General features: G+C 41.8%; 1 protein-coding gene across 2 annotated transcripts in view; it reads right to left on the bottom strand.

Annotated features, from left to right (window-relative positions):
• Positions 1 to 9,342: 9,342 nt before the first annotated feature.
• The window catches only part of plcl2 (phospholipase C like 2), a 31,994-nt gene continuing 28,421 nt past the window's right edge, over positions 9,343 to 12,915 (bottom strand). For both annotated transcript variants that reach the window (XM_030784107.1, XM_030784108.1), the window contains exons 5-6: positions 12,462 to 12,571; positions 9,343 to 9,973 (exon numbers count right to left, since the gene is read on the bottom strand). In XM_030784107.1, the coding sequence (XP_030639967.1) occupies positions 9,773 to 9,973; positions 12,462 to 12,571 (311 nt within the window). In that variant the 3' untranslated portion in view covers positions 9,343 to 9,772. The remainder of the gene's footprint in view (positions 9,974 to 12,461; positions 12,572 to 12,915) is intronic.

Below are 12,915 nucleotides of genomic sequence, written 5' to 3' on the forward strand. Positions count from 1 at the left end.
ACCTGTTCAAACGTATTGATCAGTATTGCTGAAAGTTAAACGGCTCATGCAGCTGGTAGGCAAATTTCCCTGTTGAAATGTCTGAGTTTGACTTGCCTATGAGCTTCAGGAGAGGAATGGACCAGATTAGACATGACGTGAGATTCTTCAACAAGAGAGAGAGAGAGAGAGATCCTGTCACTCACAAAGACATCAAAGACAAGAACAGTGTTGAATTACAGTTTCTGTGTGTGTGTGTGTGTGTGTGTATTCCCACACAGACACACCTCGCAGATGAATGTGTGTCAGTTTTATCTATTGGGCTAATTATCTGTTATAATAGGATGGGTGATTAGAACCATTAATTCTCTAATTTCAAGACAACGTCGGTTTGATACAAAGACGGCAAGCCGAACACAGGCCCCAAACATTAACGAGCAGTGATAGACATCGGTGAGGCCCTTGCCTAGTACTGACCCGTCGAACCCAACGTATAACAGTCTGTGCCGTCTCCTGAGGAGACACGCGTCCATTGTTCTGTAGGTTTCGGTTTGCTACGTTGGTCGTCAATGAGGTTTTTTTTTTTTTTTTTTTTTTGACATCGTCATTCATCTCTCTCAGTATTTGTCATTTGATAGACTTTTAAGTTCTCTTTTCGGCAATCCAGATACGCGTTCTCTGAGGAAAAAGTAAAACAGAAGGGCCGTCTTTTCTTTGACATCGGAAAAGACTGATCCCAACCTGTCCTCAATGTTTCACATGACATGTTCGCTTTTTCATTGTGTCAGTCATAATAAAGATCAACTCTTCTTTTTTTCCCACTGCATACAATGAGCAGGCAAGCAAGTAGATTTAGTTCTCCTTTCTCTCTCTCTCTCTCTCTCTCTCTCTCTCTCTGGCAAACTCTATTTAAACAACCTGGTAAACATGCCTGTCTTCATTCATTATTTTCTACCTCATCATGATCAAGCCTCTCGGTTTAATGAGGCAAATAGATATTTCAGCGCTGATTGTCTCTCTCCCTCAAAGTATTAAGAATATTAAACGGACACATCTGTTTTTAATTAGGCGCTAAAGTCACCTCAACGCTGCCTTCCATTTTAATGTTCTTTGAGCACAGATTTCAATCGTGCCCATACTCAAATACAAACAACAAAGCGTTTTCACGAAACATTGGTAAAGCAAATGAAAACAGAAATGTTTCAGCCAAAATACAGCTTTTCCACCACATTGGTGGCATCTTTCGTGTGACTGGTGGGGCGTATACTAGTTGCAATGAGATTTTTTTTCACAGTCACTCAGACCAGGTCAAACGTAACACATAAGCTGTATGTGAGTATCAGCAAGCTTACGTGTTACTACTGTTCACAAAGGCCTGCAGATATGTTTGTGCTGAAACAAATGGGATATTTGTGGCTATTGTGAACTATTCTTTGGCCGACACACACACCCACTGCCCAAGAACATAGAGAAAAGACTGTGGGAATGATGATAAAGGTCAAGCTGTGTGATACACTGTTGGCTCTGTGGCTTTGTGTATGTGGAATAGCGGCTACCGCTGAACAGTGCAGGTAAACTGGATCTCGTAGGGAGCGACAGGAGGACATTCTGAGAGTGTGTACTCACCCCTACACACACACACACACACAAACACACACATCCCCTCCTGTGAACTCAGGGAGGAGACAGGTGTCAGACTCCTCTCTGTAGCAGCTCCCCTACTCCCCGAGGACAAGAGCATAATTAGACTGCCAAAAACTCAGGAAGGTCGCCGTGGAAACAAGGAATCTTTGTTTCCGCTTCAGTTTCCCCTGGCTTCACCTGCCATCTAGTGGAGCACAAAATACAGTCCTGTGGTGTCATGTGTTGCTTCACAGTTTTACTCACAAAGAAAAAACAGATATTATAAATGTATAAATATATCATGATCGATTCGTAAGAGGTGAATTAATAAAATGATTATTTTATCGATTACTACAAGTATCAAAAAATGAAAACTGTCTGTGGATTTCAATTCAAATTAATGATTTGGCTTAGAATTTTGTGTTATGGTCAATTGATTATGATCTCTGACGTGTCAATGTAGTGATTTAGACTGTGGTCTCGTGCTATATCAAAATTTCCCAAACTCGTTCATGAAATGTCTATCTCTACACCAATGTACTTGGTTTGAAGCTTGTGATCCACTACATGGTAGTGTAATTAAACCTCCTTTACCCTTTACCTGTCAAGTCCACGTGCTTAAACGTTTACATTAAATTGATCGGTTACAACAATATTTTATATAAAAAAAAAAGTGTTTGGAAGACGCCTAGAAAAAGATATTTTCCTCTGCATTTGTGCACTGATCAAATATGTATTTATCAGATATTTAATTTTATAAAATGATTATTTTCTCGATTTTTTTTTCTGTTATTTTCTCGAAACATGGTCGCTAACCACGGTCAACCATTCCCGTTGACACTGCATCTCAGGTTGACTTCCCCTCGCATGAGTATTTCCAGTACGTCTGTCTACCACTAGAGGGTAGCATAGGATAATCCTGAATACCATGTCCTGTGAAATCACTGAGCATTTCATCCACGATCTAGTTTCACAAATAATAACCGACGTGTCGTGTTATCACTTGTGTCATTGTCAAATCACAGCTAAAACCGTAGCATGAAATATCAGGGTGCCTAAAAACAAGAAACGTGTACATGTGTACATGAAACAAGCGCATGGCGCTAATTAACTAAGGCCTTTAACCCGTGCGAATTTCTTTAGCTAGTGCAAAACCGGTGACGTAATATTTGATTGGTCAGGGCGTGAAAACACAGGTCACTCCATGTCACTGGTTTTATGAGGGAAAAAATAGAGTCAACGTGCGACAGAGGAACCATGTGAGAAACGCTAACAAAATATGACACCGGTTTGTGAATGTAGCTCTATAACCTTGACTTAGTTCTAAGGGTAATTTATATAACTGTTTTAAGAAAGAATCGGTGTAAATTATCCTTCACACCACAAATTTGGAGATTTGACTTCACGTCCTCATAGCGAATATGCGCCAGTATCGAATAGTTAAAAAAAAAAGTCTTCAGAGAAACTTGTTGCCAGTTTTTAAACAACAAGGGCAGAACCAAATATTTATGAAACACAAGGTTTTACTTCCTGGCTCTGGGAGTTCATAAATATTTGGTCTCAACGGTCGGTGTATTCAGCTTGTGCTATGTTGTTGTGTAATGAGGAGAGAGAAAAATCTCCTTTTTTCCTGGTCCCTGTGCCTTGTCAAGGGTTATTGCCTAGTTAGACAAATGAATACATTTTGTGAAATACAAGAGGTGACCTAATGCATTGAACATATCCAAGTTTGGTTTTATACTAATCTCAAATTTGCTTATAGTGGAGGCACAAGAGAAATTCAGTCACAGGGAAAGTATGATTTCACAGAACGATTAACTGTCTTAGAGGAAATTACGAATGTTTATTAAGTGTTCCAAAAAATATGACGCTCTATGTATTTTATTGAGCCAGTCAGACACGAGAGAGGGTCTTTTGTTCGTTTGTTTGTATTGTTGTTGTTGTTGTTGTTGTTGTTGTTTTAAATGAAACAAAATACTGGAGTCTTTGGTGGATATGTCTTTCTTGCATTATAACAATGTTATCACATAACAGCAATGGATCAAAAAAAGAAAAGAAAAAGAAAACTTTGACAAAGCAACAGCTGTTAAAGCCGTTATTGTAATCTCTCTCCCTGTTCAAATGGCTCACCAACCATTTTAACTGAGAAAAAATAGGAAACATTAACATTCATCTGCATGCTAAAAACCCATTTCGTGCATCTTGAACAAAACCTTATGATGATGAACAGCACATCTCTTCCCCTACTGTTTGACAGTGATATTTAAGAGAAAAACCCACTGGAATTTCATATTTTTGATCCATTTCTCAAAACAGCTGAGAATAACAAGTGGCTAACTGAAACAGTAATAACATCTCAGTCCATAGACTTCTCTCCCTCCCTCTCTCTCTCTTTCTCTCTCTTTTTTTTTTTTACCCCCTCAGAGGTTACATTTGTCTATTGTGTTGTTCTGTAGTCTTGTTTACAAATGCAGCATTACAGCATGTGGAAGTGAGCACAAAGCTTTTACTCTTTCGAAAAGCTCGTCTGGGAAGCAAGCAAACGCAAACCCAGACAGAGCTAGGCCAGCGCTCCTCATTAAAGAAAGAGACCCACTGTCTATTCAATAACTACAACAACAAAAAAAAACAACCATTCATTGAGTTATTGGATGAGAAGCACTGTTAGATGAAGGTCCCGTGATCCATGGTACTGGGAGACCCCACGAAAACTATGGTCCCTTTTTTTAAGACAAGAATCGTCAGAGTATCAAGAGGTTTTTTTTTTCTTTCTTTTCTTTAACTTCTCTACAGATGAAGAAGAAGAAGTCGGAAACAGGTTACAGATTGTACGGATTCCGCCACTGTTTGCTCTTAACACTAAAACCACAGAATTTATCACATTTGAACAGTTTATGGTTTCATCACATCCTTAAACAACATGGACATACGTGCTGTGGGTTTATAGGCTGCTACATGTCTTTGACCTTGTTCTGTGTAATGTGTTCAGGAGAGAGAGAGAGAGAGATACACGTTTTGTGAAAACAGTTCACGGTGAAATTTAGAGGGGGAAAAAAAAACCCTAAGTAAGGATTGATTGAGTCTTGCGGTTTGCTTTATTTGGTTTCTTCAGTATATACAGTTCCTTTGGCCTCCGGGGTCTGAAATCATCCTCACAGACTTAATGTTTACTTCCTAATTTTACTGGTTTCTTGTGACAAGAGTTCACTGACCCTTTTAAGGGGTTTAACACAGGCCACAACAGTTGCTGCCAAATTTGATTGCGTGTAACACGTCTCTGTAACACGCAGTCTTTCCACAGCAGCGGAGAAAATCCAGACTAAAAAAAAAAATCTTAGCAGTCAATTTTGTCTTAGCGCATTCTCATTCCCTTCGTCGTAACCGTTGAAAAGAACAGCTGTGTTCTCGGGGTCGCTTTTTTATGTGTGGACTAAATGGAGAAATAGGCCAGGCCTTTAGCCGAGTAAGCCGCCCGTCTGCGCGTTTACGGGGGCTGTTTTTACGGCTCGGTCCCGTTTGGCTTCGGGCCGTGCACTCTGGTCATGATCCTCACTGGGGTTTTGTAGCCAGACCAAGGGCTCCTAAGTGCTTGGAGAGAGCAACACTTGCCTGCAACAAAAGAGCCCATCAAAGCACATGCACACACACACACACACACAGACACAAACACACACACACGCACAGACTCACACAGACTGAGGGGGGGGGGGGACTCAGAGATGAAGTTTAACTGTAAGCTGTGCACAAAATTGAGATGGAAAAAAAGAAAAAAACATTTTTTTTTTTGAAAGGCAGGAAAAGAAAAAACACTATAGTGTCTTAAGGCTATTTTTCATCGGAGCCCTTACACATGGATAGCTTTAATAAATGGACCATATCATCTTCTACTCGGCCAAAACACACACAGAGAGAGAGAGAGAGAGTCATGAAAAAGTGTGTGAGGAGTTTATGTAGGAGGTAGAGTGATGGTTAAAATTCTCTGTCCTGCAATGTCGTTGAGAAAAGCAGACTGCAGTTAGCCTACAGCTTGGCTTCATTACAAAAACACTTTAGTTTCACTGTCTGTGATGAAGAACCTTTGAATGAAACAGTACCAGTCTCTGCATCTCATTTTAATGACTGCCAGACAGAGAGAATGTTATTTACCAAATATTTACACCTAGATTCAAATTACAGGCAGCTCAAATGGGCCTTAAATATGTTGCTTTGCATAATGAAATACTTATTTTCTTACCACCTGCAGGGGAAACTGAACCCCAAATACAAGTGTATACGCACACAAACAGGTATATACATGTTTGATCGACCACACGCACCAAACACGCACACACACACACACACACACACACACACACACACACACACATACACGGACAAATTTTATGGCTTGGTCCCAAACTGGCACAAATTCTTGTTTGTATAAAATTTCATGTTGACAGTGGCAGTTACACAGTCCTTCACTCACAGAGATAAAACACAGTGGCCCGACCCGTGTGTTTGGCAGCAGGATTGGTACTGTCTCTAATGGATTCCACTCTAAACTCCTGTCAGCACACGCTTACACTAAGTCTTCTCCTTAACCGTGGCTTTGCAAGGTTGGCGTCGTTAAAACAAACCGTCTCGTGACAAAGCCAGGTTAGCCGCAGAAGCTGTGGGGCCGCTTGCTTTTTCTCGTGAAAGAAAGGCAAAAAGTGGACATCTTCGAATGCGAGAAAACCTTCTCTGTTTCGAGTCTTTCGGGCTCGACGAAATCGTATGTTAGCCCACGTGTTTCCTTACGGCGGCGTATGTCGGGAGGTGGTGATATTGAAATAATAATAATAATAATAAAAAAAAAGACTGAATGAGGTGTTGGATTTTTTTGTTCCCTGCACGTTTATTAAAAGCTCAGTGTCCCTCTCCCTGTGCCTTACTGCCCTTGGCACCAGTGGCGCCTGGTTTTTTTTGTTTTGTTTTGTTTTTTTTCCCTCTTTTCCTTTTTTCCAAAGATGTTTCCAGGGATGTTTGGCTCAACACCCCCCACCCCCCCCAAAACCCCGTGTCCGCCCAACTGTTTTCTTCACTGGCTCCATCACACTGGAGGCAAGTCACTAGGGCTTTGTTTGAGTAAAAACAGGTAAAATCACTTGGAAAGAGAACAAAACACAGCCGGAGTGGGGGAAAAAAGGGGATCCACATGTCCGTTTGTGTGTGACTGTGTGTGTGTGTGTATGTGAGTGTGTGTGTGTGTGTATGTGAGTGTGTGTGTGTGTGCGTGAGTGTATGTGTGTGTGTGTGTGTGAGTGAGTGTGTGAGTGTGTGTGTGTGTGTTTGTGAGTGTATGTGAGTGTGTGTATGTGTGTGTGTATGTGTGTGTGTGTGTGTGAGTGTGTGTGTATGTGTGTGTGTGTGTGTGTGCAAGTGTGTGCGCCTGAGTGTGTGTGTGTACGTGTGTGTGCACGCACGCGCCTGCATTCACGCATGCCACAGTGCCAGACAGTAGAGTCGTGCACAGACATCCGCTGGGTTTTTCCACTGCTATCTGTGAACTGAAATCTAATAATCAATGTTAATGCTTTTGGTCTGTCAGCTACACAGTCGACTGAATGTTCCTCTCTGGCCCTCTGTGCACTGTCATAGATCTTTCACTGACGGGATTCTTTGGGCCTTTGCCCAATGAAGAGAGAAAGAGAGAGAGAAAGAGAGAGAGAGAGAGAGAGAGAGAGGGAGAGAGAGAATGATCACTACTGGGTGAGCTTATTTCAAACTCTCTCATTTCTTTGTATTATTTTATTAGTGTTGTGCAACTTCTACAAGTAGCAGCGTAATGCGAGTCAGCTAATGGCTTGCAGGTAAACACAGGTAAAGACTCTGTGTTATCTTTCAAACGTGTCATCATTACTGCATGGTTTTTTTTTGGAAAAACTTAAATGAACATGTTGAGGGGGAACTCAGCGGCGACCGAATGGGTCTTTACATGCACCAGGGCATCCAGGCTTCGTCAGAAAACGTCCTTGTGCAGATCATGCCTCTACTATGCATTGTTTTGTTTTTTTTTCATTAAAAGACATGTTCCGGAATGTTCCCTAGTCGGGTACGCTGATACACCTCAGAGACCTCATGGCAACTGCTTTCTTTTATGAACCTTCTTTTTAAACTGTACCAGTGTTGATGACATTTTTTTTTTTATTGTAACTCAAGCGTAGACTACCTCTTGTGTTTATACAAGGTTTATTTCTACTTGTGTGTGTATAAATGCTATCCTGTGGTTTTATGTTTAGTTTTTAACTCGCCACAAAATGTTTATTGTGGCTTTGAATAATTACTTGATTTATTTCTGAAAGATTTGTTGCTGTTTGGGTCAAACATTCGCTGCTGTTAACACAGGTCGTGCATTGCACTGAGCTCGACGACAAATAACAGGACACAAAGTTTTCCACATGGTTTTATTTCAGAGCTTTGGGTGTGAACAGATTTAAAACAAAACTTTTAAATTCTCTTTGAAACTATTCCAGCCCTACCCCTTGACCCACCCACGCCCCCCGCTGGTAAAAATGAATAACTACAGTTATAAACACACCAACTGTTACAGCACTGAAATATAGAAATAATGTTTTTGTTGTGTGGGTCCAGTTAAACTTCTAGTTTTGTTTTTATTTTTTTTTTCTTTATTTTTTTTTTTAAAGTCTGACGGGAGTGGTTCACCAGGTCTAGCAGTAGTAGAACAGCATGACGAGAGAACCAATAGGATGAGCCCAAGACGAATACTAATGAAGGAGAAGCAACTTGGCAGGTCGACACGGGGGCTGGCAGAGTCTTCCTCCTTCCCACTCTCTTTCAACCGAAAAAGAAAAACAGACGCAAACCTTTAGCTACGAGGCACTGTTATGATAAATCTGTATCTGTGAATGAACCCAACTTCTTTTTTTTTTTTTATTTCTGGGAATGGTTGAGAAGTATTAACCGTTTCGTTTTCATCGACAGAATGGAGTTAGGTGTACAAAGTCCTTCTGCAAACTCTCTTTTCCCCTTGTGCACAAGTACATTAGGGTGCTGGTAAAGTCAGTCACACTCTCATCCTAAAACCACAGACTGATTTACATTCTCTTTCTGTTCCCCTGTCTGTACAAAAAATAAAGTAAAGTACACTAAAATAAAATCGCATTGGAAGGGTCAAAGCTTAGACTCTGCATCAAATCTTTCATCAAAACTTTACCGTTTTCAACTTTGTACAGACAGATCGAACATCCAACAACTTTTTTTTTTTTTTACCTTTTTTTTTTTAAGACAACCACTCTCTTAACAAAATAAATATCATTCGTTAAAATGGTCCACGTAGCAAAACAAAAAAAAAAAAAAGGTAACAGATCTCCATATATATATATTTATATGTATACTGTACAAACGCACATACTATTTTGGCAGACAGAACATGAATTAGTTCATTATTGTAAACAGTTCACTTCACTGTCTTTCTATAGATCTATTTCCATCTCTCCCTCTCAGTCTCACACACAAACACGCACACACACACGCACAGACACACACAAACAGCGTACTGTTACATTCACGGCTTCAGTTTCAATTCCTCATAAAAACCAACTCTCTTGTTTGTGCTTATAGAGAAGTCCTGGAGCAGGGGCTGAGAATGGGTCCCCTCCTCACAACCTCGGTCTGTGTCACTGTGGCAAAACTCACCCAGGACCACTGTCACCGCGGTTTCACTGAGGACCCGGGGGGAGGGGGGGGAGTCTGGGGTCTGAGGACAGGGGGGAAAAGGGAAGGACTTTTAAGGGAAGAGAGGTGTAGAGCTTTTAAAGGAGCGACGCAGGCGTAAGACTAGGCAGATTCCCTGATCTGTTATTTCCACCACTAATACACTTCGGTTGAAAGGACAGAATGTAAAATGTAGGGTTTTAATAGAGAGAGAGAGAGAGAGATAACGGTAACGAGGTCTGGGCTTTCCTCATGACAGAAAAAAAAAAAAAAAACACAAAAAAGTGAAATTCCTCTGAGATAATCCTGGGGAGGGGAAGAGGGTGAAGGAGAACCATTGAAATGGGTGTTTTGATGCTCGACGTCAACGTCTTGAGCGGAACATCTCCAAACCTCCACTTCACAACAAAGCTTTAGGAGACGTCGTGACAGGTAGAGGGGGGTCCAGGGACTGGGAAGAGGAGAAGGAGGAGTTTCAGTTCTCCTCGTCTGTGATGTCCTCCTCTCCCACAGCTTTCTCTGGAATGGCCCCCAGGCTACGGCGGCCTTTGACCTCGGAGCCCGAGCTTCCCGCCGGACCTCCCTTGGCAAGGTTACTGGTGAGAGCAGCATAGTGGACCTGTTTGAGGTTCTCCAGGACCTCACTGCTGGCGTGTTTCAGCAGGTCCGTCTGACCCTAAGGACACACAGATCAGAGAGTTACTGTAACTGAACTGAACACCATCACAAGGCATGATCTGGAAGACTTCGGTGGAGAACAACAGACGTCTAACATTTGAACTGACTAGGAATCATTAGATCTTTCCCAGTATGGTCATTTTCAGACATGTGGATGTCGTACTGCTATAACTATTTCTCTGTGCATTACCCTGGCAGTCATTCTGGACTGACTTAACATCTTTAAAGGAGCATCAGGGTTCCCACACCTCAAACAACAAATTCAAGGACTTTTCAAGAACTTTCCAGGCCCAATTTCCTCAAAGTAGGGGCCCAACACGGCATAGTTTGAGACTCAGATCAAGGTTAATTACTGTTATGAAACTGACAATTCTTATAATGAGAACTAGCAGGCCTTACAGAAGCTCACAGACAACAATTAAAAACAGAGAGAGGCTTGCATGTGTGAACACTCCTCAGTTGTGCTGTGTTACGGTGATGGCAGACTATGCGGTCTCTTGCCTTCTCTAACACAGCACAGCAAAACAATGTATTCGACTTCAGTCACTCGTGCACGCGCGCGACCGTCGCACTTTCTCGAGGCAGGTGGCGCGTGAAACAAGGAGGCACAGACGGCGGGAGACACGCACGCAGACAGCGGAACATAGCCTATTTACAAACGTTAAGTTAAAAAAAAAAAAATATCAAAGGAACTTCAATTTCTATTCTCGCGCAAAATATATCAATTCAAGCATTTTCAATGATCCGTGTCTATTTATGCCTATTTTCAAAAACTTTCAAGGCCTTGAATTTTTTTTTCTTTTTTTTCCCTCAAATTCACAAACTTTCAAGGATTTCAAGGACCTGTGGGAACCGTGGAGCATGCATGGTTTAAAAATCTGTACACACGTCTTTGTGAGGAGACATGTCTCTCTTGGAGAGTTACAGATCTTACACAGTCACACTGATAAAAAAAAAAGGCCTAAGCTACAGAGAGTTACCAGAACCGTTCCCAGAATCAATGGACAGCTCAAACTCAAACTGTCGGCATGTTATAAGCCACGCTTCGGGGGAGTGAAACAGTCATGTATAATGGGGCGTGTACCTGTTCTGCACTGTTTTATCAAATATTAATTCTCATTCAAACTACCTGCAGCCACACCCACTGATACTGATTATGAAGAACAGATGGCCATTCAATATCGGTTAATGATCGTTATGATAAGTCATTCATTAACTCAACCCATAGCAGCAACCCACTACTGCTGGGGTTTTTCATAACTCTGCTACTGGACCATGAAGTGTGGAGTTCCCTCAGGTCAATCTATATTATAATGAACTAGGAGGTTTGGCCTGAGTGTTCACAAAGATAAACGGGGTTAAATTACTCTGGGACCATATATTCATCACAGTGTCATCGTTTGCCTTTAATTAACACATGCAAATATCACACACCAATACGCTCAAGGTCAGTCGCTGATGATAACTCAGAGTAAAATAGTTGGTGATTTAAATTAAACGGGTCTCACCACGGTGCATTAATCACGGACAAGAGCCTGTAAACCCTGGACCATGCTTTTAAATGGAGTCATCAGACCCTGCCCCAGAAACAAAACTAATCAAAAAGGGGGAAAAAAAAAAGTCTTGCAAATGAGTTGCGGCTGGTGGGTGGGGGGCACAACAAAAAGACACTTTGACATTTCAAAAACAAAACCTGAAAGCAGAATGTTTAAAATTATGCTAAGGTAATTATACGTAAATTTGCAATCCTTTCATCCTCGGGGGAATCGGGGCAACAAGACGAGAGTGCAGGAACTGCATGGACATCAGAGAAGCGACTTGGTTTTCTGATCGCTGTGTTCTATTACGTGTACATATATGCTCTATGTTTCAAGAGGACACTTGATTTTTTTTCTCTGTTCTCCTCAGCCATGGCCGGCCTCCCAGGCCAGCTGTAGTAATGGGTACTAAGGTTGTGAGTTCCACGCACATTTGGTGTGTCGACGTTGAAAGTGGTGCTTTCCAAAGACTGCGTCAATGGAGGCCAGCTAATTGCAGAGCAGGACTCATATAGAGCATAAATGTAACACCAAAGCTGTTTACCCGACATGTATTTAGTGCAGAAGTCTCTTTTCACGACGCAGTCTGATAGTCTTATGGTGATATTCCACAGCTGGTTGGGTGGGAGTGGGGGGGGGGGGGGGGGGGGGGGCGGGGGCTCTGTCTACTCTTGTTTCATCCCCGTCACCTGATATCTCCAATATAAATCTCAGTGTTTTGTGTGAAAATGGTTTGGTTGAAATCCAAAAGGGTAGTTAGTTCAGATCGTTTTACAACAATAATATCATTTTCATAAAAGATCTTAATTAACTTCCAAATCTGATTCCGCCCCGAGGTTGAATAAACATAAGTCTTGTGGGGGAGAGAGAGAGAGAGAGAGGGAGAGATGAAGTGTCTTGCCCCGGGCATTGCTTCCGAAGCCACAGGAACAGCGATACGTCTCTTACCTTCAGTATGGTAATGTTCCAAGTGAAGCTCTCTACGGCTTTATGCAGTTTTCTGCCCTTCAGTCCTTCTTTCACAGCCAGCTCGTGCAGATTCTCGTGAAACTCCATCGCTAAAACAAAAAACCAAAAAAACCAAAGGTCAGAAAGGGTTCGCCCACGTTCCCATGGTGCAAAGTCTTCTAAGAATAGTTGTGACTGACGCTTTTTTTTTTTTTTTTTTTGCCTTGTCATATGAATCTGCAAGACTACCACTTCCATTTTCCCCGAAAGCAAGATTCACACGCAAGATCAGAGAGTATTTGAAATACCTGGAGTAACTGGAATGCGGCCCCACTACATGCTAAGATATTCGGAAGTCTTCTCATACTATGATAACAAACCCATTGTGTTGCCTAGGATTAGTGACACTCAAATCGCCTGCTAATAGAGACCTTTCTGACGGTTTTAACCAGAC

This window comes from Chanos chanos, chromosome 9 (assembly GCF_902362185.1).
Source record: "Chanos chanos chromosome 9, fChaCha1.1, whole genome shotgun sequence".
Classification (NCBI taxonomy): domain Eukaryota; kingdom Metazoa; phylum Chordata; class Actinopteri; order Gonorynchiformes; family Chanidae; genus Chanos; species Chanos chanos.